We start from the raw sequence: 28,000 nt of genomic DNA on the forward strand, positions 1-28,000 counted from the left end.
TTATTCATCTGCATCACCACTGCCCCTATGACACATACTGTCTACAATTATATTGCCTTCATATGAGGAAATTACAGCAATCATGCACAAATACTAAAAGAGTACTCAGGGCTGTAACAACGTATCCTTTATTGAGAGTGTAGACAAAAACAAAACCCGGGTGATTGTTTTATTTTCTTTTTTGAGATCCTGATGGGTGGTAACATATTGACTATTCACTGTACCAACACAGGTCACACTGAGACTCAAGATATGCTGAACTGCGACTAGGTGTCGTAAAGGATATGTACAGGTACCTTCACTAGCTCCCACTGCTGTTGGCAGTTCTATGCATTCTATTGTTCTGCTACAAATGCCACCAAATATATAACAAGGCGTTTGAAATCTTTTCTGATAAACAATATAAAAAATGTGGTAAACAATGCAACAACTCATAAAATTTATTAATCTAATGATGGTCCTAATGAACTGAATTGAGAATTGCTCCTAATTACTGGAGCTATGGTTTACACATTGCCAACTTCCTACTTTAAAATGAATAAAGACTCAATGTACCCATAGATGGAAACAAATAAAAAGGAAAAAAAAAAAGTTAAAAGAAATGTTCATTTACAGCATAGAGGTGTTACAAATACACAAAATACTCTTGAAAAAAAAAACTGATAACGATTACTGACCACACTGTTTTCCATTTACTGTGTAACACTGCTTATTAGGCAATAATAATAACATAGCATCAGTAACAATGGAGTATGCAGCGCAGGAATGGGGGAAGAAAAAAATGATAGACGGGGAGGTAACTAGGGACTTTTTAAACATTATTCATATTATGATGCTTTGTACGGGGAACTTTCTTTTTCCCTTTTCCGTTCAGAAAAATAACCAGCAATGCAACTTAATAAGGATAGTTAGGGTTAGAGTTTCTACAAAGCAGAGCTCTTTAGTCAATAACTGTAAAGATCTTCATTTGAATAAACAAGAAGGGATGTTGGAATGCAAGAAGAGCAAGAACTGCATTACTACAGAGTCACAACCCATTGCATAATGTTATCAGCATGTTCAATGATGCTTGACAACTGTTCTCAATATGCAAACTTCAACAAACACCACAAGTGCTTTCCTAAAATTTAAAAAACCCTAAAAAAATAATAAGAAAACACTGGTCCACCTCACAAAAGCGCAGACATTACAACACTTATTATGCAAGTGCACTTCTCAAAACATGCATGCATTATGGCTATTGTAATATTCGGTGCATTATGTACACAAACAGAGATCACAAAACATATACTCGACAGTTACACTATAAGACACAGCTTATGTATGATACACAGACAACAGACTGGAAAGTCACATTTGTCAGCATATTGCACTTTCAGCTTTTTTGTGTTTGCAAGAGTATAACTTTCACGACAGTACAAATAGGACTGAAACACTGGATGAAATGTTGAAACAAATCAATAATAGAACAAAAATTCTACCAAAATTATTTGTAAACAAACTTGGGTAAGATTGTTAGAATAAGATATTTCTGTTATTTTCAGTACATTTGTTATCTTTATAAGAGGAAGGAGAGAAGTGTTGCAGTAACATAAGTGAAACTTTTCTTAGGACTGATGTCAAAAATTCAGATATAAACTAAATTATAAAACAAAGTGACTTGATTGGACTGGTATACATGTACCAGCAAGGGCAATTTAAGACACTTGAAACTTTTACTGCAAAAGCAAATTCTTTTCATTGGTCCCTATAACTAGGCTGTCTGCAAAAATCACAAATATAATGGCCTTAATAAACAAGTTGTCTTCAAAAGAAACAATTGTAGCCTGTTAATATATCACCCTTGCCTGAGACAATACAGTCTCACATCAGTTTTAAAAATAAAGCCATCCAAAAATCATCCAAGTTCGTTTTATGTAGTTTACGTTTCACTGCTGAACATTACCTGAGTTTGCAGTAAAACCTGAATTGTACAAATGAGCTTAAATCCCATTTCCAGCAAATCTATAAATCTAGTACTCATATTCAGTTTCACCTCCCACCCCACCATACCAAAAAAGCCACTTCAGCAGTTCACTTTAATATGTTTTTAACCAGTTTCAAGTCACTTCTGATGATTATAGCCATCAAAAACAATAAAAATTGAAAAAAAAGTCACTTCTCCTGATAACAAGCCATTTCATATTTTCAAAAGCTGTCAATTTTACAAATATAAATGCTTGAAAGCATCAAAGAATGTTTCAAGCCTGCAGAAAGAAACAGCCATGTATTGTCTAATAAATTGGGTGGTTATATCATTAAAATTTTTTGTGGATATAAAAAGTTTTCTTGTTCAAATATTTTCAATGAAATATCAAAAGTCTTGCTCTGAGGGCAAAAGATCAAAAAGACCCCCACAAGTTGAAAGAAAAAAATTTACAAATACTAGCAATATTTACAAATATTGAAACAGTTTAAAAGCCTTGAAAAATCATCACACAAAATATACAGCATGTTTGAAAGCTACAGAGCATAGTACAGAAATATTATGATACAGCTCATACTGTCATGGTTGTCTTGAAAAGATAAGATCTAACCTATCAAACAAAAGCAACACAATGCTTTTAAGCTTCTCTGCTTATCAGATATTGTTACTTTGAGCAAAATTTTCTATCTCTGAATTTTCTTGATGTAAGACTTGCTATAAAACAGTAAATTTCTATACTTTTTGTTCATGTATCTGTCTTTGAAAAGTGTCTTCTTTTAGCACAGCAGCCAATGAAATAAATGCTGCATTGCTAATGAGAAAAATGAGAGGACAAGAGAACAACCACTACATCTTCTTAACAACAGACAAACAATACTGCCTTTAATATCATCACGTACCTAATAGTCCTTAATAAATGGCAAGAAAGCATAATGGTCAAGAGAATGTTGACACTGACCCCAGGACATTTCCACTGTGATTAAGATTAAGCAGCTGGAAGATCCATGGCTGATGCCATCTGAAGATAACCTTCAGGATTCAGGAAAGGCTGTGCAAATGAAAGATATGGTTATCAAGGCTTAAAAAAATCCACAATACTTTCAATAAAAAGGTAAAAGCCATTTCTTTGGAGTATTTTCGGTGAATAAATGTGTAAAATAATAAACTATATTCTTAAAAACTACAAAATTGAAGGATTCAATGTAATGATCAGCGATAGCATTTTAAAAACATTTCTGGCATTCTTGTTTTTCACATAACAATTTTCATAGCTTTTGTTCGGAAGAAAAACAGGCTGCTACAAATAAATCAGTCTCAAAAAGACCTCAGCTGATAAGCTACTGGCTCACTTTACCAGTGACTTACTGGCATCTAAGTATTATTATTGCAAAAATTACACTTGTAGTACACTGTTTCTTTTACATGTTACTGTTCTTACTGCTCTTCTTAATCCACAGTAACTGGCATAACACAGCTCTTCTTAGTCAACAGTGACTGGCACAGCATGCCTGCTTTTTCCCTGACCCCCATCCAGACCCAAAATCATTGTTTCCTCACATCCTCCTCTTCTAAAACTCTGCAGCTAAAATTTTACTAAAAAAACAATTTTTGTAACCGTTCTGATAAACAATGACACTACTTTCACCAACAACCAAAATAACTCACTGCAAATGATAATGAGACAGATTATGTGGTTTACAAATATCATCTTCACACCAGCATTTATATCATAAACATTGCAAAAATGTACAGTGGAGGCCCATTAGAGCAACGCTGGATGCAAAAGCAGACTCCCTTCTTACAACTCTATGGTGGATATTTTCGAATACCATTAGCAAACTCACTGACCCAGGAATCAGATCATTTAATACCTCAGCATATGAAAGAAGGTTTGAAATATAGTGAGAAATGTCTGCAGCCAATGACATTTATGTTCTTAGAAATGCAAGACTCCTGAACAAATGAAAAACACTCAAAAAAAACACTACACAAAGATTACTTAACTAAGTCAGCTTTAACAAATTCGAATGAAAAAAAAAGCAATTTCTGTTGATAAGGATTATTGTTAATCATCTTGGATGATTTTTTTATGTCATTTTTACACATACTACAACTTCTTACCATCCCATACATTTTAGTTCACACTAATGGCAGATACCAGTCAATAGCACCACTCACTTTGGCAAATCTGGCATGCTTGTGACATTGAGTTTCTAGGTGACAAAATATCAAAAAACATATGACATGATATGAAAAAGCATTTGAAGAGGCAATGAACAAATTTTGTCAATACCAAGAGCAAATGATAAAATAAACAGGGAATGATGTTAAACCTGATGCTATCTGACAAAAACAAGATGGAGAAAAATGCAATAATGGTAATAAAAAGAAATCCTGTACATGTTGCACTATGTTTTAGTTTGGGTGTTCTTCTTCGTCAGCAATGTCTATTTTTACTTGAAATGAGACTGCTTCTAGACTATCTAAATGCATTCAATCTATTTAAAATAAAAGAAAACCCTAAAATACAGAAATAAAGGGACTGGGTTTATAACCCTCTATTCTACTGTCAATGCCTTAGACTCAACATTTAACATGCTGTACATCAATGTCTGCCAAAGAATTTTGTTACAGTAAATGCAACACAACAGTAAATGTTAAGTAACAACATGGCATACTTCCACCAACATTCAGTGTATGCAGTTTTTTACAAAGACTACTTACTGGTCTGTCCTCTTTAGCACTATGGCATAAAGCATTACTATGAAGGCCACTGTGCAGTCTAAAAAACTTTTTTAAAAACTAGGCTCTTGAAGGCAAAATGGCAGTATCTACCCACTGTCTCTTGAATGCACAAACAAGGAAAAATCTTTGGCATTAACTAAGATGCAGCAATGTTTTAAAGTATACTATTAGCACTGAAATAAGCAAATTAAAATCTATGAGTGTTATCATCTTACTTAATATTTTCTACAAATGCAGTGCCTTTTCTGCCTTTCCTTTTTACCAACTACTAGTTGAAGTTTTTGTTGCACCATATCTAATAATCATCCAGCATTAGCAGGAATTATGAGCATGGTAAGTTTAAACCTTAAATCTGAAGCACACTCTAATGTCATACATTCTATTGATTATAGCCAGTTCAAATTATATGCTGCTTCTGCATCTGGTTAAAAGACACTGCACTAGTTTGCAATAATCACACTCATCTTTTCTGGAGTCTCTAAAAATACTTTAAAATCTTTCAAAACTGTTAGGATATATGACTAATTAACAATTTAATTTCTAGAAAACATTTTTTACCTAGATATGGGCAACCCACTTGGCACTTTTAAAATTTGCATATATAAAATTACAAAAGTTTAAATGGTCATGTTGGTGACTGAAAATAAGCATGTAGACTACCAGTTAAGCTCGTGCTGTATATAAATGTTGTTCATTATGCTGTATCTACCATAAAATTATGTCTAAGCATTAACTGTTTTGTGATTAAAGCCATTCACAACTAGTTTTCAAAGAAAACCAGTACTTCAATAAGAAATAAATGCATTTCTAACCCTTAAACTAAGTGTGCTGCATTTGTATTTACAGGATTTCTTGTAACAATGATATCAAGCATTATTGTTTGGAGCAAACTATTTCACCATGTCATGTAGCAAAAGTTATTCAAGTCCCATTATTGACAAATAGTATAATGAGGGCTCAGGTCAAATGTCACAACACTCAGAATCAACATAACTCTTGTCTCTTTCCTACCGGAGAGAGTTTCTTTCCTTTCAGCTCCTGCACAATGCTGTTCTCTGAATCCACTGAACTACCTTTATGGTTAGCAGTCAAGCTGACGGGACGCTTGGTTTTTCTGCCATATGATCGGCGATTGGGATTCCATGTCTTCTTATCTTCTTGTTCCCTAAAGACCTGTGGGATTTCTTCTAGGCTACGATCTATGCATGGCGTGTTAGAAACGTCATCAGAATGGTCCCTTGCCAGAAGTTTTGAAGATGGGGCTGGGATTGGTCCAGTATTGGGGGTGCTGGGTGTAGCCGACAGCAGAGGGCTGCGTTCAAAAGATCCTGCGTTGATACGTGGTAAGCCTTCCAGCAGTCGCTGAAGTTCTTCCTGGCTACCACTGTTGCTGCAGCCACCAAGAAGCTGACTAGCTGGAACCAGCTGTATCTGGTTTGGGCCTGTGCGGATGACTGCACTGTAGGAAGGTGGTGAGGTAGACTGAGAACGAGAGTGCTGGGAATTTTCATCAATGCTAAACCGTTCACCCGCATCATGTTCACTGCCATAACCTGAGCTCTTGTCATAGATAGCCCCTGCATTCTTCAAATTGTCATTTCCAGTGTAGGAAGCAAAATCCATTCCCTGGCTACCAACTGGCGTGTCATTGCTTTCTCGACTTGGTGCTGAACTCAAGATGTTGCCATGATTAGCAGCAGTGTTTGCTGCCGTAGCTGCATGTCCCAAGTTGAAAATGTTTCTTACGTCTATAGGATTCATTGGAGGTGGCATGGAACAGGATGGGTGGGAACATCTTCCACACTTTCGTCCACTTCACCATCCTCAAACCCATCTCCAGAAGTTGCACTCAGGTTGCTGCGCTTTAATAGGTACTGGCTCAGGTTGCCAAAACTGGGCCGATTGTTGGTGTTGTGGGTATGTTGTGTGGAGCTGCTAGCAATGGAAGTGGGACTGTGGTCAGAATGAGACGTCCTGCAGTACATTCTGTCTGGCTCTGTTTCGCTGCTCCTCACATCTTCCGAAGTACATGTTGATGGAGACAATTGCACTGGAGGCTCATCGGGCGAAGGGGATAGATCAATGGTGCTTTTATCAAACCTGGCCATCAAATCACCAAAATTACGCAGACGAACAATGCGAGATTGTGGGGGTGACAAAGTTTGGGGAGGGATGGCTGACCGCCACATCAGTGGAGCAGTATCAAAGTCAGACTGAGAGGTCTGTGTGGATTGTGGCTCTAGCTTCACCCTCTGACGAGGTGCAGGAGGTGATGGGAAAATGCTTTGGAGATGAAACTGTGGAGGGGGTGGTGGAGGAATCACAAAATCAAAGCTGGCAGATTCTGGCATATTGTCCAGGTTATCCAATGAGTTGCCAACAGCCAGGTCATGAAAGATCTCGCGGATCTCTTCAGCCTCCAAATCTTCATCTTCATCATAAAGATAGGGTCCTACAGAGTCCTGATCAACATAAGATGTTCCAGACTCACTGCCTCTGGCACCCTGAGAGCCACCAGAGTCGCTTCCCCTTTGACTGCTGCCAATAAGCTTTGGGCAGGAATTTTTTAGGATGCCCTTCTCTGGCATCAGGCTGTTGGGGTCAGAGATTATTACAGGTGGGGGTGGCAACTCTCCTAATTCACTTTCATCCTCACTTGACAGCCACTTTTTCTTCTTTCCTGATCTGAAAAGCAAAAATGTAATATCAGCATGTGGTGTAATTTACACACAAAAAATTGCGATTTGCTGCTTTATATAAACATACTTATTTTTACTAAAGATGTGAAATGCGAGTCTTTTGTCCATTAATGAGGTAATCCTAGTCCTCCTAACATTTTTGATTCATTTCAATATGCTTGATTTATCTTCTCTTATTGTTCTTTAGTTACCTGCACATTTTTATAAAATTTTCTTATGCTTGAAAAATGGTGGAAGATGTCATTGGAATTGTTATTCGGGTATAATGCCTTGACAGTCTGTATCAGTTTTAAAATGAAGACAAAAATTATCAAGGAAAGACGGACAAAGCATAGGAACAAAAACAAAGGGAAAATCTATGTGCATGAATGAAGAAAATGAAAATGAAAACAGAAGAAACAAGGGAGATGTGCACAATAAACAGAAAATGAAAATCAGCCAAATCAAGTTTACAATATGTTAGAGAAATGGATTTAAAATTTGTAGAGTAGCATCTAACTGCTGCATAAAACTGCTATCAAATCAACACCAACTGTTTGTGCTTTTTCTGCTTGTTTTTGCTGTTGTCCTTCTGACTGCTGCTGAAGCCAAGTTTGGATGGTGACTGGCGGCGGTAGCAGATAAGAGTAATGCCCAATACCAGCACTACAGCACCAATCACCGAGGCTAAAATAATGATTAGCCATGTTGTGCTCAGTCCTGGTGACTCTGCTAGAAAAGAAGAAAGGCAAACAGATAAGGACATTAACAAATGTTTGAAGGCATTTAAAGTAGGAGTCGGCCTTTTGTGTCTAGTAAGGTCACGTACTATGAGGAGAGGCCACATTTCTGAGCTTAAAATCTTTGAATGCTTCAAAAATGCCTGCATCTAAGCAATTTAGTAAATTCTGCTTCTAAAGAGTAAATAAATCAAAATTCTTTCATTTCTTTTATGTTAAATGCAACACATCAAGGTTTTTTTGTGGACCATCGAGAAAATTGCAATACCTGTCACTGGAGCTGCTGCCACATCAATATTTCCTGGCGATGTCTGTCTGGAGATCAGTTCATCTAATTCAGGGGGCACAACTTTCACAAGAAGGGTTGGTTCTGTGGAAGAGGTAAAAGGGGTGTCTGGACCAGACGGTGCTGGCACAGCAGTGGTGATATTTAGTTCTGTGCTGCAATCTTGGCCTGTCCATCCGTCATCACAAAAGCACTGATCTGCTGGAGTGCATACCTTAAAAATAGAATTATTTACTTTCAATAAGCTTGGATAGACATTTCATATGCATAAAAATTGGATGCTGAAAATGCTCAAATTACCAAAAAAGATATTTCAAAAAAAAAAATCAAAGCATGATTTTTACAATGTGAATGTGGCAAACATAAAATACATAACCACAAAAGTGGCTCACCCCATGGCCAGAACAAATAACTGTTGTATTACTGGAAGGGCAGTTTAAGACTGGATTGAAAGGCAGTGGCACACATCGATTCTTGCTGCAAATAAGATTGTGCCCACACCGTGTGCCATCCTGCACAAGGCCCATATGAGGCATATCCATCATAGCTGGACCATGGACTGTCCTGAAAAAAAAATCAGCAAACCAGCACAAACTTTAAAGAAATATTTGTTTTGGTCTGTTTCCAGCTCTTTACAATATATTAATATCATCACTTAAGTTGGATACATTTTGCACATAAGCTAAACATTATTTTACATAAGTAACATTGAGTAACTAAACAGAATGATGAACTTAAACATAGAAAGTTCAACAGTTCCTATGTTAACAAAAGCATTTACAAGGTCTAAAAATGCCTCTTCCTATCTGCTACTCCTTCTGTCATTTACATACATCCTCAAGCTTACACTTACAACCTCAGTCTTTCTCTCTCACACACAAACACATAATTACTCACTTCTTAAAACTTGGTTCAATAACCATCAGGTCAAACAGCAAAAATATATATTTTTTGAAAATGAGTAAAATTTTAGAAAATGTCTTCTGTTAAAAAAACGAAGGTATGGGAGAGAGGGGATGGAGAATGGTTAACAGCTAAATAAGTGGAAGAAGTCAGATCATTGTACTCACTTGCATTCATACTCCACTCCATTAGCATTGACTGTTGTTTTTGAAAACCCTTTGTCTGTTCCATATAATGGTTGCCCTACTCCCTCAGCACAGTGCAGCAGGCCACACAAAATATCTCTACAAAAGTAAAATGCTTACACGTGATTCAGTAATTCATTATTTTTAAAACTACATAAAACAAACACCAAAAATCTATAAAATGCAGAGCAAATTAATGATCACTACATCAACTTAATCCAGATAAAAATGTAATAAAAATGAAGGCAGGAATATTAAATTGTTCTTCATTTCAATGGAAATATTTCAGAATAATCTTTAGATATTTCAGTATGATCATTAGGGGTTTTTTTTTTGTTTCCTGAAACAGAGAGAAGAGTCTTACTCTTGATTACACTTGGCATAATTGCCAGTGCTTCGATTTTTACCACAGTGTCCATTGAAGTTGCCTGTGGGATTGAAGCGTTGGTAACACTGCTGACTAGCCCCTTCAGCATCTAACGACAGATATACGGGACATGCTGGTAATATGTGTACACTTAATTCTGTATCTTAACTTTTTCCTTTTTTTCTTTTTACAAAGGCAAATATTTTCTTTCTCTCATTCCCCAACCATTTAAACATTTACAGATATGCCTACAAAAAGCAGATACATTTTTCAAAGTCACACACCATAACTATCTCAAATATCACACCCCATGAATAGAACTTCAGAACCTTTTTCTATGTTGGCCAAAACTTAAAGTGCTATTTTAGTTTAGTCATAAGTTTTGTAAAACAGCTCTGTCATGCACTGTAGTTGATAAAAAAGAGCTTATTATTTATTCTTTTGCAACAAATATCAAGACGCTTCTGTCTATAATAGAAAGGAAAAAGACAAAAAAACAAAATGGGTTGAAATAGACATGAACGTAGGGTAAAACTACAGTCCTATACCTGGTCCCCAAATGTCAGAACACTGCTGATCCAGAGTGGGGCAAATGCCACCAATGCAGTAACCTTTACCATCAGCACATGGGTGACCATCTTCAATGTAGGTGTTAAACGGGCACTGTCAAAAACACAACGGTGAATTTGTACAATAACACAAACACAGAGTTGCCATTTATTTATGACTGGTCATCTTTCCTTTTAATGTGTATAACAGCATTGCTGGTGGAAAAAAAAAGAATGAACTTCCTGATCTGTACCATGATAAATGCAACCTGCATGATCAATAGCAGTCATAATCCTGTTTAAATTCAACAATCTAGACCAGTACAAACGAAAATTTTTAAAACTGGATTTTCAGCAATTAACTACCTTTGCATGTCCCTTTTCTTGTAGTTATCACAATCTACTGATTTCTGTGTCTCTATATTTATCCCAATCTACTGAATTGTCTCAATTCGTGCATACAAAAACCTACACTGCCACTTTCTCCTTCACAGAACTCTGGGATGTCGCATTCTGACTGACGTTCCCGACACATATGGCTTGAATCTAACACCTGCAGTGAAGATGGAAATTATGATACAAAGATTACCTTTAGTCACAAACCAGTTCGACAATACAGCAAAATTTTATGGCATTTTTGGTGCTGGCGGGGAGGTAGCAGGAAGTATGTTTGTATGTGCATTGATGTGTATATGTGTATTTGTGTGGGTTTGAGTTTGGTTTCTGTATTTTGCCATTTTTGTTTTACTGTTCAAGGGTACAAAACAAGCCAAAAACATAAGTGTGAAGCATAAAAACATAAGTGTGAAACATAAAAACACATATCATATATACATTTAAAAGATAAAAATGGAGAGAAACTGCAACAACTAGAGGAGGATAAGTTGTTGAAATTTTACTTGTAAATTGTCTTCCTTAAAATTAATGAATCATATTTTGGTAATTTAAGAATGCTACTCACGGTACAGTTAGCACAACATGGTCCTGAGCGACACTGAGCCCAGTACTTCAGGAGGCAGGTGTGTGGATCACAGCATGGATCCTTGACCTCACAATCCTGTCAACAGAACCAGTGCTTAAGCTTCTGTGTTTTCAGAATATGAAAGACTAGAAGGACAGTGACAAATAATTCTACATATATTTCTATAACAAACCCAAAAAACCTATATAAGCTTAAATAATAGTAGATGAATGTAAGAAGATAAGGATATATATATATATGAAAAAAAAATGTATGCTGTAAATACTGGCAAACAAAACCTATGCTTAGATCAGGGGTGGGTAAAGTTTTCTTTTTTGCAGGCCGGTCTCAAAATCCTAAGCTATGCAGAAGGGTCGGTCTCTAAATTCTAAGCTATGTTGCCAGTCAGTAAAATACTTAAATCTCACGCAAGGTGACTACACAAACACACCTAGTGATAATGGAATGGACAGTAAATGAGTAAATGAATATATAAAGGTTTCACTTCGCTAATTTATTGTGTAAAGTGAAGCTGTTTGAATTCACTCAAATTAAAACTTTCAGACCAGCCTTTCCTTTGAAGGCAGCCTCCCTCAATGCCCTATAACGACTTCATCAAACATGTCAACTGAGTTATTTGTTACCTTTGTACCTTGTTTGTGTTGAATGCTACAGACTGCCAATTTCTAATGCTGTTGTACTTGAGGAATTCCAATCAAATTAACCTAGGCTGAATAAAAAAAAGAAAAAAGAAAGCAAGTGCACTTCACATTTCGGCAGGTGGGCCAGTCCAAAGATGTCTGTGGGCTTCATCTGGCCCACAGGCCGTACTTTGACCACCCCTGGCATAGATGCAAAATATTCTGGTTTTATGATAAAGCATGTAGTTCTGCTCACCTTAACTGTGCCACAGTCACACTCCTCTCCTCTTTCTACAATGCTATTGCCACAGGTCTGTGTAAACTGAGACTGCAGACAACAGAAAATAATCAGCATAATAATAATAATTATAATCAGCTGGACCACTTTTTGACTTGCCTGTCTATGAGAGTAAGCAGCAGCATTTATATTTTACACAAATCTCTGAAGTGATGCTTCAAAGCCATAGCAAACTTCATAAATAAAGCAAATATGGAATTTTCCTGGCAACCTTCAATTTTACAGAGATTTTTAGAGAACAATTTAAATTATTTTTTAAAAATTATAAACTATAACCTATCTTAATATAAATGGTCATTATTCATTTTAAAATTGTACATTAACTATATGCACAAACTGATATATATATATACACACATAAACATGTTGATATGCATGCACATTTGTGCATGTTTGTATTTTTCTCTCTAACACACACACACGTAGATATGCATGCACTTTCTATCACTCTACTCACAGCTACTGGTGGAGCTCCCTGGAGACAGGATGTTATACCCATGCTGATGGTAACATCTAAATCAGACTTGCTGCATGTTGAAAACATGCGGGAATGAAGACCCATGTGTTTCCTGAAGCACCAAACAGTTTTCAAATTAAAAGAAAATTCATTCTTCACTTCACATTTGATTTTAATAACTAATTCCTCGGGCCTTATTCTAGAAAAACTTTTGTACACATACCCTCATGTCACATTAACGTATTTGCATGCACGCATACACTATCTCTGAAGGGGAAAACTTACAAAACATCAACAGACATGATGCATCCATACGAGTCAGAACAATCACAGCCACCTGAAACAAAAATAAGTACAAGGTAATTTGAAATTTGCTTTTTTGAAGTCCATAGAAAAAAATGTTTTATGTCCCAGAGTCACAGGAAAAAAAATTCTCCAAAATACGTAAAAGATAAATGGTGATTTGTAAACAATATTTATTGCCTGTAGGCAGTTGCACTTTGCACTTTACTCTCTTTTTACACACAATAACGCAACTGATGAAAACTGGAATTTCTCTACTTGCTTCTTCTTTTAAGACACTTGATACAATTGGACACTCTCCTTTGATCTCATGAAACCAAAACTGTCCCTATGAGCATTCAGCAAGCAACTTAAATGCTCTAATACCCTAGAAGAAAAACTATGTGACGATCCACATAAGTATTATATACAGTTATACTAATTTTTTCTGGAAGATATCATCAAACAACAATACATTTAAAATATACACATAATTACTTTTCACTGATTTTATTTCTTTAATAGCAATACTCATTTTGTAAAATATTATTCCACACCATTCAAATGGAAAACAAAAATATTAATCTCTGATGATGTACTAAATGAGAAGACAGGGAATTAAATAAAATTGCCTATAATATAACAACCAGGCAATATTTTTTAAACGTTTCTATGAGCCACGAAAAAAAAAGTGAAAACCTGAATGAAAATTAACAAGCACTGTTGTATGCATATAGACTCACAAAAACACATACACATGAGCAGACATGTTAACATAACACATACAATACATACATTGACACATACATATAATTCATAAACAAAAAATCATAAAAAATACACATCCAACATATACATAACACATACATAAATGATTCACATGCAATACATAAAGAACATTTAACACAAGGCACACATAATGACATAATACAAGCACAGACAACATACTCGATACATAAAAAAAACACACACAAAATACTGTGTGAAGCAACTCTGACGAACCTACATTTTCATGTAACTTTCTCCCACTCAATCTGATTACAATGATCTGCAAAGAAGTTGCACTGAAAAGCTAAAGCGCCACCCACAAAGAAGCAGGCTCAACAAGAGAGGTAGCCTGACTCTCAATTCAAGAGACATTGAGCAGCTGAAAATGCACAAATATCTAAAGCAAAATTGCCTATTAGTTACCTTGGTGATATAGTTTCCGCCAATCAGCTGTTATGCATCAGAACAAAAAAACATATTCTAAACTCTGATCACATAAAAGCTTTGCATTCACACATCTGTCTTCATGTGAATAAAATGTGATAAATGGTCTGATATTGAGATAAGGAGTAAAAACATACTTGGTCATATCACTGACACTAAAATATGTCAAGAATGGTCTCTATTATGCCTCACTTATATACTCCAGGAAGCATGGCGAATGAAGGAATGCAATTTATTCAGTGTACATAATATTGCATTTAATGCAATTTGCTTCTCTGGCATGCAATGTTATGTGTCACAGAAATAAAATGTTATATTAAAAAAAAATTTCACTAAAGGGGAATTCATTTGTATACTCCATCATAGCTAATGTAAAGACAAAACAATATGGCAATATAAAAAATAAAGACATTTCCATTTATTCACAGATGCTCACACACACACACACATGCACTGCCACTCAAACATGTGCACACACAGTCTATATTTCCCTCGCTAAAATTATAATGTTCAAATAATTTGTTAATATCTTAAAGCCGTCTTACCATCTTCATCATGATCAATCCCCAGAGTATGGCCAATCATATGAGCAAGAGTTGCTGCTGTTTGCTGTGGTTCAAATGGCTTTCCGCTCTAAAATAAAAGCGTTTGTTTTTTTCACAATGATTTTCTCTTCTCATAAAGGAAGCTGTTCAACACTTTTTTAATGAAAATTTTCAATTTTTTTCTTTATATGTCTCACCTAAAAGCCGTTTATCTAACACTTAGAAACTGAAACAAATAATGTTTTCTCTTTCAAAAGATGAAGTGTAGCAACAAAAAAAATTATTCAACCTTTAATATTCCCACAGCTCTGTCTGAACATACAGAGTCAGGTATGGCAATGCCAATACTTCCACCGTCCAAATGTTTGCCCCTAAAGGGAAAAAAAGTCAAACATCTTAAAGATAAAAACTGTCATATAATGTACATACCTATCAAAACAAAAGGAAGAAGCAGAATCTGCTTTCATTGTGTGAAGACAAATGACCATATTCTAAACTGTATTTTTCATTCATAACATTCTTTAATTATTAGGGTAATGGTTTTAAGAAAGTAAAACTGTTCATGATTTTTGAAACACCAGCTTCCACGTGGAGTTTATTACAAAAGGTCATATGAATCAAACTCATTCAGTCTTCTGATGCTAAATCATCTAAATTTTTAGATTCTTATTTTATGTTTTTCAGATCCACTGCAAATTTTCTTTGATTTAGGGCCCTTTTGGGTGATTTACGTTTCTGCATTAAATAACAGTTTTCAGAGGATAATAAGAAAGGTTACAACAAACAGCAAAGCCAATGTAGTAGTTATTCATTTATCTGGTGAAAAATCTAGTAATTTTTTTTTTTTTAGCATAAGATACTATGGAACAAAATATTTACGTCAGAAAGAAGGCAACATCAAAAGTTTCAGCTGGCATTGAAGAGGTCTTGTAGTTCTGAAATTTTTCCAAAAGCTCACGTTGTTGTGTGCTTACAATGAATCTGTCTGCCACATCCCAATACTCCAAATATGACAGAGCAATATGGAAGCCCATACTACGATAATACTGCACAGAAGAGAAAAACAAGACATTATCTGGAACATCAGCTAAATTATTATTTAATGTCAATTTCTCTAAGAGGCTCTTTAAAAAAAATTACATTAAGTAGAATTACAATGTAGCAAGTCTTTGGCAAACACACAATCTTTCAATAACATTAAGTTTACAGCCACCACCAAATTGTGTGTGTGTGTGCAAACTTACCAAGTCTACTATGTTGACTATCTCCAAGGCATACCGAGTAACTAGCTGCTGACTAAAATTGAGTCCCATGTACTGAAAAAGACATTATCTGTCACAGCATTATCTGGGCTTTAATTACAATGATTTTCATAAATATTTCATCTTGTAATTTTATATAATTTCTAATAAATTCTGCTGGAAACATAATACATCCATAATGCATCTAAAAAATGTCAGTCTTGGCAAAAATGTTATACATTGATATTGTACAAATGCATTCACATTATTAATGTGGTTTATCATAATCTTTATAATGCACACGCATGTGTGTGCATGCACACACAAACTCACTCATACATTTTTACAATTAAAACTGTTAACAAATCTTATGCAGTCTTACCATAAATTTGTCCAATACTAGACCTATTCGCAAAACCTTCGGCATATCTGGATCAATACCAAGATCATGCTGTTTGGACAATAAAAGACATGTAAGCAATTTCAATCTGGAGCTTCCACGTAAAGTGACACTGATAATCTTATAGAACAACAGGCATGGCGAAGCAGTATATTTCAGAAGATGTTTTTCTTTTCCTATCTAAGTTGTCAACACAATACTAAAATTCTGTGTGAATAAGAGGCAGCCTGAAATGACAAATGCTCACGTGTAGAATTAAGAAATGCATTACTTTAATATATTATTCTGACATATGATAAATTCATCTCTTCTCTCCAAAATAATTCAAATGCAGTACCACTTAATGCACTTTAAAACAATGCATTCAATTTGCATTTTATGCCAAAATCAAAATTCTGTTTGGTGAATGGTTATCTGCAGAATTAACTACCATAAGCAATTATAATAAGTTAAAATTCAGGATTTAACATTCTTATGTCAACTAATTCATTCCGAAAACCATACACAGTAAAAATCACTAGTACAAATGCACACTTCATTAAGCCTCTGAAAAGTTGTCAAATGATTTTAACTTCATAACAGTTTACAGATAAAGATAAGATTTAACTGAGGTATTTACATACCCGCTGAGCTTTTAAGAATTTAAGGCGCTTGATGAATTCCCCTTTATGCAGCTCATGAAATGGAAGCCATAGTCCTGCTGTGTTGCCTGGGGTTAAAAACGGATCTTTTAGTTAAGTCTGCCTTTGATAGTAACAAATCCTAAATTAATTATTCTAGATTGTGGAATATTGTGCAAAAGAAGGAATGGCAAAATATAATTTTTTGAAAGTGCTTAATATATTGTATGGTGATCGAAATAATAACTGTAGATTTTCTTTTACTACTTTTTGCTCAGTTGTGTGCTAAGGGAATTACCTCCCTTGTTCAAGGATGTCACCACGACTTAATTCATGGCGAGACAAACTCATCCCCGCAAAACTCTTTCTTACAACAGAATGATTCTAGTTGTTGAATATTCCACAACAACTTTAAATTTGAGTCAAAGCTAAATTTTTGGTAGGAGATTCTTAGAAGGCAGAAAAGGGGAAAAAATGGCTCTAATGAAGTCTGCTAGAGAAACTGAAGAACTCAAATGTTGGTGCATCATGGTTTAAAGGTCAAATGCATTGATGGTGACTTAATTGTATCTTCTGGGCATGCTGTTCTTTCTCTGCATGTGGCATCTGTTTACAGAGATGGCTGCCTTGCCGTGACAGCTTTAGTTCTGGCTCAGCTTAAAACATCAATCTCCCCACCCACCCCATTAACAACAGGAGACTGAGGACCTCCTTCCTTCTTCTTAAACTAAAGTGAGATACCTCACTTAGAACTTAGAATATATATTCTGCAGAACTGTAAACTTAATTAAGTGTAAAGCATGACTCATAGGTTCCTCCACCAGGCAAGATTGTTCAGGATATGTATAAATGACTTCTAGCGACATGCATCATTGAAGTAAGTAAAGATATTCACTCCAGCAGTTGATAAAGAGCTCTGTGTTTGTCACCTGCCTCGGTTATGGTGGACTTCAATCATGTCAGGCAAACTCACAGCAGTTTTCCCCAGCCTTCACCATCAACCTCTGGCCTCAACAAGGTCAACTCAGCTCAGTTAAAGCCTTGCATTCCAAAATGACTCTTCTGATGGATGCTGCTGGTGTCTAAAGCACACTGAGCCTGCATGTCAGCTAGAATACCATGCTATACAAATTATATAAATTACCTTCATTTATTATCATTTGTAATAATAATTCATGACATACCACATTTTTCTTCAGTGGAGACTGTGCCTTGATAGACCACATGAGGGTGTTCCATCTAAAGAAACACAGAAAACTTAGAACCTTGCAACACACACACAATATGATAAATTTAAAGTTTAAATATGAAATAAGCATAAGCAGTCATTTCCCGAGCTCTTTTTAACAGCATAACAAAAGACACGTCTCTACTCAACATGGTTATTTGTCTTGTTCAACACCTGAATAGCCTAGATATATCAACTGTTCCTTCCTAATCATGAACTATAATTTCAATGTGTATACATATTTTTTGCTGTACATGCATTTTTAATCAGGGCTGCTGTGAACAGCATTGCAAACAAGGTAAGGTTCAAGAAGGATGCACGCAAAGGTGTTCACTGCCGAATCACTTCGGTTCTTTATGCCGACATAAATAGGTTTTTGTTTTGTTTTTTTGCTTTTTTTTTATGCATGACAAGGTCAATCAATGAGAATCCACAGAGACAGAGTGAAAATGAAATAAGACGGTTATCCGGCTACTGATTTGTCTTAAAGTAAAAACTTACGCCTTCATCTCCTCCTATCAAGGGCTGAATGATGTAGGTCTCGTTGTGCATTTGGACGACACCTCTAGAAGACAGAAATAAGAAATATTTATCTGACTGGACAGCATCTCATTTATAAGGCCATGCGCACATCAAAATATTAAAAAATAGTGACAAAAACTATGCACTAAAACTTATACAGCCTGTGGAATAATGAAACCCAGATCATGAAGACCACACCTGATTCCATGGCATGTGCTAACTGCCACACTTGACCAGCCATCTTTTTTCACTGTCCCATGATAATAACAGTGCTCCACTGTCTGAAACAGATAAAATGTGAGTATAATTACACTGCCTTCATTAGGTTTTATTACTTTTATTTTGTGTATCTTTATGCTCATATTTCATCAAAGTTCTTTTGAGATAGTCTTGCCTCATAATACACGAATTTGTTCTCTCAATAAATAACCAGAAAATTGTTAAATAATGTCCAAAGCTCTAAGTTTTATTTTTTCAATGCATTTTGAATCAGAATTAACTTCACTAAGCAATCACTGTTCGTGTAACCAGTTATGCAAGAAAGATTACGCTATTTATTATTTTAACAGCATTATAATTTTGTTACATAATTAAGGAAAAGAGGAACATTTCTGATGGTCCATCAGAATCAACACAATAAACACAAGAAAGAATTTTGAAAAAAAAAAAGCCAGAAGCAAAATACCTTGGTAATAATCTGATGATTAGTTTCTGTGTAGTGTTTGACCAAAATCCCAGATGACAGCAGATCACTGTAATATATATATGTACAAATACAACAATGAAATGGGATAAATTTTCTTTTCAAAAGGTAACATTTTTTCCTGCATATGATTTTTGTTTAAAGATTTTCTGCAGACCCATATGATACGGAAATAGCTGACTGATTAAATGATACTATTTATGAAAAAGTAAAATCAAAATTATCCCCAAAATGACCTGTTGGAAGTTATTAAACATGTGGCATTTGTCTGTTTGGATGAACGGACTTAATATGAACTAGAAAGAAATGATGAAATATGTACAGCTGATGGCCAATAGACTTATATAAAGAATTGATAATAAAATAATGAAAATATTTTAAAAGTCATCAAGCACAGTACTTACTCATTTCGGTCAAGTTTGATTTTGACCTTCTGATCATCCAGCTGGAGCTGTATCATGACATGTTTCATGTGTTCATGGGTTCCCTGTGGAAAGTGTATAATCGAACTTAAAACCTATGCGACGTGGAAATTTTATTTAAATCAAACTGCATGTCATATCAGACCATTTATGCATACACAGGGCTTCTGCTTACGCAAAAAATTGCGTACAGTACGCATTAAAAGTTCGGAGGACCCCTTCAATTTTCGTCAATGGGGTCCCATTCAAATTAGGGCGAAGAACAGGGACCCCTTAAAAATCTGAAGGAGTCCCTGGAACCCCAAAGAATTTAGCCTTAGCAGAAGCCCTGCATACAGAAAATCAAAAACACACACAATCTTTCAAAAAAATCAAGTTGCATTCCATATGAACAGACTTTGCATATTCTGATGATTAGATAAGTGTTCCAATCTTCGAGAGATGAATTCTGTAATTTTCAAAAAAAATTGTAAAAGGGAGGGCAGAAATATAAGTGCAAGTTTGTTATCACCTTTAAATAATAAAATATATCTTGCTTTGAGTACAGTAAAAGTAAACATTACAACATTTTGCAACTTTTTTTCCAGTAGGATTAAACTAGATGTTGAAGTGATGATACTTTAACTCTCATTTTGTAACAAGACACATTCTTTTATTTCATTGCAATCAATTATTAATCTATAAAAATATTATCATACTGAAATCCTGATGAGTATTTATACTTGCTCTGTAATGAACTGCTTTAAAACAATCTCTGCTTATTTAGCTTCCTGTGTAGGTATATATGATGATAGGTATGCTTGCATAAAAATACCTATCCACTTCAACAGCTTATTACTAAAGGGGGATTTTGTTCTTTTCTTAAATCATTAGGTACCCCAGTATGATTTTTCCTATTCCACTTTTTTTTCACTTTTGGTAATATGCTTTTACATAATATTTTGAAAGGTGTAAAGACAGCAAAAGTCTGACTATACATCTAGCTGGTTTTGAATATTAACATTAATGTTTAAGTGACATTTTACGGGACTGAATAACTATGGTGTCCATGTTTAGTATTTTCTGGCTAACTACTTGTGTATTTGTTTTGTTTAGTGTATAGCATATTATCTGCTGGTGTTTATTAAAGTCATTTGCTTTAATAATAATACAAAATTTGTAAAGGGCACACTCACACTCCTAAGGAGGATGCTCTTAGCACCTAAAAATAAGACACAGACAGCATACGAGGGACAGGAAAACAAACGAATAACACATGAACCAAGAAAGAATAAACAACAGTACTAATGATGCATCAAAACAAGTACCAAAAAAATGCAAAGAGGAACCAAATAACAAGAACTGAGAGTATCATGATAAAGACAAGCAAGGAAGGGTGTGAAAAGGACTAACATGGTGAGAAAAGGTGTTAGGAGTAATGCTGTTATATACAGTCAGATACTAATTATGAACTTGCCTCGGATAAGGAAAAGAAAGTAACTGTACTTCATGTGGTGAAGCAGATGTTTGAAGTAACTTCTACACAAGATAAAGGTGATGGCTTAATATTTGTTATTAAAGTTCACTAGTAAATTGGTCTCTGCACAACAATATGCTACTCTTATGATTGTGTTTGGAATTACACGTGATGATTTAATCTTGTTTCAAAGCATTTTGAAACTGCATAATTTTTTCCAGATCTATGGCTAGTGATATATCTCCCATTTGTGATTTCTTTTTTTAAACAGTGAAATTACATGTTTATATGTAAAATGTGACAATCTTTCAACCACAACAAAAATCTGGAAAATTAATCTCAAATATCATTTTTGGGCAAACAAAATTTTCAAACAGATTTCTTTAGTGATCCACTGCAAAATAATAAATTAATTTGCAAAGAACAAGCAGGAACAAGATTTTCTTCATGACTTTTACTAAAGTCTTATAGAATTTAATTACTCTGCAAATCACATAAATAAAGATATCCTTTTGTGTGTGTGCCCGCTTTACAACTAAATGATCAATGCTCATAAATCTTCAAGCCAAACATACATGATGTCTCAAGTGGTGCTCTTTAGTGGAGATGGGGAAGAGGCTTTTGTTGCGAACTTGTGTTGGAAAGACGAAGAAATGAGGCCTGGGAATGTTTTCTCGAAGCAGGCGGTTGTAGTCATACTGACTCATGAGCTCATCAACATCCCGGGCTGCAAGAGAAGACTCAAAGTCAGGGAGAGGCCATCTACTCACAACTAATTTTACTCTCCTGCTGTGCAAACATCTAAGTCTGCTAAACATATGGTTTTGCTGAGCTTTAACAAAGTATATAAATCAACACAGAAAATATGCTTGAGCATTTATTACCTGCAGCTGGCTTCTAAGAAGGGTGAACTAATGAGATAAATGCAGACAAGCTGTAAAAAGTTCATAAAGTCAAGAAGCAATCCCAGTTGAAGGCACTTAACAAAACTGTTCTAGTCAAAAACCTTGCAATTGCAGATAATGGACACCTGTGTTGTTTCCTGTTAAGTGTTTTTTTCCATCTGAAGGCATCTTGCCTGCTAAAAAAATATTGGTTGAAAAGAAGCAGGGAGAAGTGGGGACTCACTACTCAGGGCATAGCATTGGAAAACTTGAGTTCCGCTTACAGGGTCGGGGTCCAGGGGCCGACGTACCCCTGGTGGGGTGTAGGGGCAAAACCCCTACTGGGGTCAGCTGAAAGATTTTCAGTTTTTGAAGCATTAATTTCACCCTTTTCCTGCAACGTTTTGCAAATATTTTCATTCACAATAACATTAACAAGACACACACACACATGTATACCAAACATAAATCCATTGGACCAATGAAACACACACACACAAATTATACTTATATAATTATTTACTTGGCTGTCAATAAAACTAGCAGGAATTGTCACAATATCAGCTTGCGTTGGTTTTTTTTTCTATGCACTGTCAAACTAAAGAATGAAGACAGCTTTGTTTGCTTCTTTGGTTTGTCTGCGACAACTGTCACATTGTTCAACTACTTGGTCAGCGTTTTGAAATATCCTCCCAGCACCCTTCTGGCTGCTGACAACATTCACTCCTTGGTTAGCATCTTCATTATCCTTGACACTTTACTAGGCTGTCAATAAACTAGCAGGAATTGTCACAATATCAGTTTGCATTGTTTTCTTTTCTATGCACAGTCAAATCTAAAGAATGAAGACAGCTTTGCTTGCTTCTTTGGTTTGTCTGCGACAACTGCCACATCAACTAATTGGTCAGATATATCCTCCCAGCATCCTCCTGGCTGTTGACAACATTATCCTTGACAGCATCTGCTTTCTGGCCGTGACAACCCTTTCTTGGTCAGGATTGTCATTCTGGCTGTTTGTTTTCTGCTTCTTGCTAGATTTTCTTTCGAGCACTGCTTCATCCAGTATTTTCCTTTTTTCTTTTGCTTTAGACGGCAGTTTCTGATCAGGTTCCAAGCCCATTTCATGGCAAAGTTTGTTCCTGGTTTCCTGGTTTGTGGCTTTTCTTTCTTCATTGTCAATCCAAGCATTCCTCATGTTCTCAACTAGCTGCTTGCTCACAGGTTCTTTGATGGGGTCTGCCTTAGCAAAGTACTCCACTGCTGTTTTCTTGGCTGTAGCCAGTCTTGACTTCACAGTCTGCATGGCCATCGTCGAACGTACCACAAGCTTTTTTCTTTGTACTCGCAAATGCCGCGCAGCGTAAGAACTGACTAAAGCCAACACGTGTGGCGCGCAAAGGAAGTAACACAAAATGCAAGAATCGGAGACCGTTTGGGAACCGGAGACCGTTTGAGTACAAAATGTGCTACTGACGAGGCGAGCGCGATCGGCGTACGCTACTTCGAAATCGGCGTAAGTCAGAAGTCAAGTCGGCGTAAATGCGCCGAACGGCGTACAATGCTATGCCCTGACTACTAGAACAGTGTTGGCAGCATAATGATTAAGATTTACATGGTGCTTTACCCGATATCAAACACAAGCTCAAAGTGCTTTGCAAAATAATTTTTAAAAAAACAAGCACATAACAATGGAAGCTGGTCTGACAGCAAAGAGTTAATTACATGCTCTGTAGCTCTTCATATTGAGAAGGTAACCTCTGTCAATAGAAATGCGATGTGCAGAATTATCATTGCATGGAATCTTCGATAAGTCATTGGAGTTCATTATTAAGGTTCATTAAAAAGGTATTAAGTACAGGCATATCTTTTCTTGTGAGTGATTTGATAATCTAACAATATTAATCCTGACACAGTTTTTGATGTAGGAAAGGAATTAAAATACAAAAAGAAAGCATGTTAAAAATATGCAATAATACAATATAAGTACCACTTAATTCTCTCAACATTAACATTAAAAACCTTTCCAAGGTTCCTTTGCAAAGTTTAAATTATACAACAAAACCACTTATCGTAACATCTGTTTATCCAGAGTTATAAAGCAAATGAAAAATTAGTTTAAATTACTTAAATGAAAGGATAGCTACTAGAACTCAGGGCTAACAAATCATGCTTTTGTCATCAGGCATTCATCCATGAAAGGAAAAATGCTGACAGACCTATAGAGTGACAGGCAGGTTGAAGAGGGAAAAGACCCCACTTGTTACCAGCAACAAACAGAAGGCTGCATGTTTGCTAGCAGCGTCTGTGCGGGAGGATAGTTTTCCAAAACTGCTGGAATTATGCTCTGGCAAGCGCCAAGCAGCACGCTATGCAATCCTGCCTGCTAATAAAGGTAACAGGCCCTGTTCATCACATTCTGACTGTGCTAATCCCATACTTTGCTGCTGTCATCCTGTTGCATGGTTCTACTCATTTGGACTAATTAGCATCAGTGCCCCTGAGATCCTAAATGCTGACACTGTTACAACAAACAATGTAAGCGTTTGCTAAAACATACACCTACATGCACCCTTTCTTGGATAAAGCTAATATAATCAGCTTCACTGAAGAGCCTCTACAATGACTTTGTTAAGATTAGTGATGACCTTCAGTTCTACTGCAGTTGCAATACAGGCCAGTTGAAACTGCAACAAAGACTATCATAATAACACAAGAAGGAAAAGAAAGAAAAAAAAAAGAAGAGAGACCAATACATGTATTGTTATAATCTTCAGAACAGTTAAAGTGAGTTTCTTTCAACTTTTCTTTTCTGGTGGTCTCCAAGATACCTCTAATTTACACAACCAACAGCAACTCCTCCCTGTATTCCTAAGAATAATAATAATAATATGTAACACTAACAACTCTCTAGGTGCAATCTCCTACCACCCCAAATACCTTCTATGAGAAGCTGCTCCCTGTCTTTTACATCTTTTTTCAAATACTCCTAAAAAATTTTGCAATTAAAAAAACAAAAAAGAAAACCAAGATATTTTAAGCAAACTGCTTGTTCTGCCAGCCTGATAAAAACTACGAATTTTTTGGTCTTTTTATTTTTGTTTTGGCAAGCAAATAGCAGTGGTTATGCCCAATACTTTCCAGGAAAAAAAAAAGTTTCCCAACATTCCAGACCTCAAACACTTCTGTTCACATACATCATTCTGAGGTTTTCACCCCCACAGATTTTCCACCTAGGAAATAGAATGCCTGTGCCAAGGCACCTTCTCAGCTGTCGAGGCAATGCTGGATTCCCGCTGTGTTGGGTGCATCTGTTTCTTTCTGAGCACATTTATGTACCACATGCCTGTTAGCTATAAACGTTTAAGGACAGGAAGGTATACATGACATCTGGCTCTGTCTACTGAAGAAACATTGAAGACTTTGATCTTATTTAGGTTAGGTTTTTCCTAATTTTTTTTTCATCCCTAGCCATCTTCTTTGCAAAAGAAGCCCATGACAGAACAGAAAAACTACCTCCACATGAGCTACTTGAACTTCACATGGAAAAATAATTTCCATGCTGCATCAGGACTGGCATTCCATTTGTTTTCTTTTTCAAACAATAAAATCAAATTTTTGGCCTAAAATGTTTAGTAAAAGCAAGAGGTATTCTGACATCAACTCACTAATGACAGAATTGAAATCACTTTTAAAAAGTGAAGGAAAGATGAAAAATAATAAAGGTTTTATTTCTCTGCTTTGTTCTATAACAATAATGCTTATTTACAGAGCTTTCCCCAACAACAAAGCCAGACTAAAATCACTTGCATATATGACATTGCAGGAGCACACACTTATCAGTAGACATCTTACAAATTTGTTCAGCATCATTCTGATCATATTTCAATCCATCCTATCTTTCTCCACAAACACACACAAGCATATCCCCAAGAGGAATCTCTTTTAACTCGGCAAATATGAGTTTACTACATTTATAATTGTTCACGTCAATTAGTTTTCATGTCATGTGGCCACATGTAGTGTCACTTCAGAAATAGCTTCTAGTAGCAGTTCATCATGAGGTCAAGTAAATATGAACTCTACTGTCCTTGTAAATACATACATCTCTTACTAGTGAAGTATAAGTATCAGAAAATGCAAAAGTAGAGCAATAATATGACAGATCCTTTTCAAAACATTTTTTTTTAAAAGACTGATTACTTTTAAGAGTCCTTGATACCATTTTATGCTCTTGCAAACATAGGCCATGTTTGATGACTGTGTATTTGATTAAATTTCACTTGCAAATATATAGCACACATTTATCCGTATACTCCAGTAATCTAGTTGAAGTTTTTTGTCTCTCATCATCTGTTCAAATAGCTCGTTCAATTCACCGATTGTTTCACAGAATAAGATGCTGTTAATTCAAATTCATACCTTCAGCAAAAAAAAGCGTATGGCATGTACCTTAGCAAAACTTTGCATCAGTTATTTAACTATATAAAGGCAAAAGTTTTTGTAAACTCAACTTTTAAGCTGCACTTTTGCTATTGCTAATGAATCATATAAACATTTACTAACTGAATTTAGCAGACTTCAAATAAATTCAAGGCATACTTTAGTTATCATTCTTCTAACATATTTGTATTTACATCTTCTATAAGATGTGTATGTGGAGTTACAAGTTCCAGGAAAGGAAGTCATGCTTCACTGGCTTCACTTATTTGAAAAGGATTTTTCTGAGTGACTGAGAAGTAATGCAAATGAAAGGTTTCAAAAAATGATTTCTTATGGAAAAGGAGACCAATTAATGTATCTTGATTAAAGGTTATAATTAACTGATATTATATTTAAAGCACAAATGCATTATTATCTGTGTATACATAAACTAGAATGAAAGTGCCTGTAATTACAGAAAGTGAAAGAAATGAAACAGGGACTAGGATAAACACATACATTAGTGAATTTGCTTGAAAACGTGCACGTGCTTGCATGCATGTGTGCAACACTCATAAACAAAGTATAAGCAGCGTCTCGGTCCTCGATCAATACTTCGGGCTTTCATATCCTATATTTTGAGAGAATCAATGAATTGTGTTAGACCTAAATCCCCTATCCTCTAATTTCGGGCCATAAATTTCTGAGACAATAAAGTTCTATCACGCGCACCGAACACCACATTGTCTCCCGTTCTCTTATCGATCTGCGGACACTACGAGTGCTGTGTGTACAAGATGACTCACCATGCACACCATGCAGACAAATAAAAACAGACATATAAAATACTTCACATTTTCAACTCTTGTGTGCCCCCAAATCATGTTGTGCTGTCAAGAAGACTCTCGCACACAACCTTATCATCGCACAGTCAAAAGCTTCGGCTCAGGTTAATCTGTTCTAGCATAAACATCGTCGGCGGCAGGGCAGCTGGGGTAAAGGAGGTGAAACAGTTTAGGTGCTTACCAGGCCTCTTGGCTTCTTGTCGATCAAACAGCAGTAAGACGAAGTACATGAGCCATCCGTACCAGCACATGGTCCCAAGAACTGAAAACATCCAGCTATAACCCGCATAACTGGTGCATTTGACGGAAAACTTTAGCTAGACACTTCTTTGTCGGTGCCTCCACTTTGTTCCATAAATTTTATTTTCTGGCATCCTGAGTCAAGCTCCGATCTCTTTTCCAAGACATAGTTTCGCACAAGATTTCAAGGGAGGCCACTTCTCTTG

General features: G+C 35.8%; 1 protein-coding gene across 1 annotated transcript; it reads right to left on the bottom strand.

The window, feature by feature from the left end:
* Positions 1-111: 111 nt before the first annotated feature.
* LOC112564159 (disintegrin and metalloproteinase domain-containing protein unc-71-like) lies at positions 112-27,957 on the bottom strand. Its single transcript, XM_025238787.1, is given in 27 exon segments — positions 112-6,510; positions 6,513-7,396; positions 7,944-8,121; positions 8,398-8,629; positions 8,808-8,979; positions 9,486-9,602; positions 9,868-9,979; positions 10,419-10,533; positions 10,891-10,971; positions 11,380-11,475; positions 12,277-12,348; positions 12,776-12,887; positions 13,061-13,112; positions 14,249-14,275; positions 14,815-14,902; positions 15,104-15,185; positions 15,694-15,860; positions 16,059-16,130; positions 16,438-16,506; positions 17,079-17,164; positions 18,260-18,314; positions 18,805-18,868; positions 19,024-19,106; positions 19,511-19,577; positions 19,933-20,015; positions 21,982-22,133; positions 27,736-27,957. Coding segments are annotated over 27 exon segments (4,224 nt in total). The 5' UTR covers positions 27,827-27,957; the 3' UTR covers positions 112-5,695.
* Positions 27,958-28,000: the final 43 nt, after the last annotated feature.

Source organism: Pomacea canaliculata, linkage group LG5 (assembly GCF_003073045.1).
Source record: "Pomacea canaliculata isolate SZHN2017 linkage group LG5, ASM307304v1, whole genome shotgun sequence".
Classification (NCBI taxonomy): domain Eukaryota; kingdom Metazoa; phylum Mollusca; class Gastropoda; order Architaenioglossa; family Ampullariidae; genus Pomacea; species Pomacea canaliculata.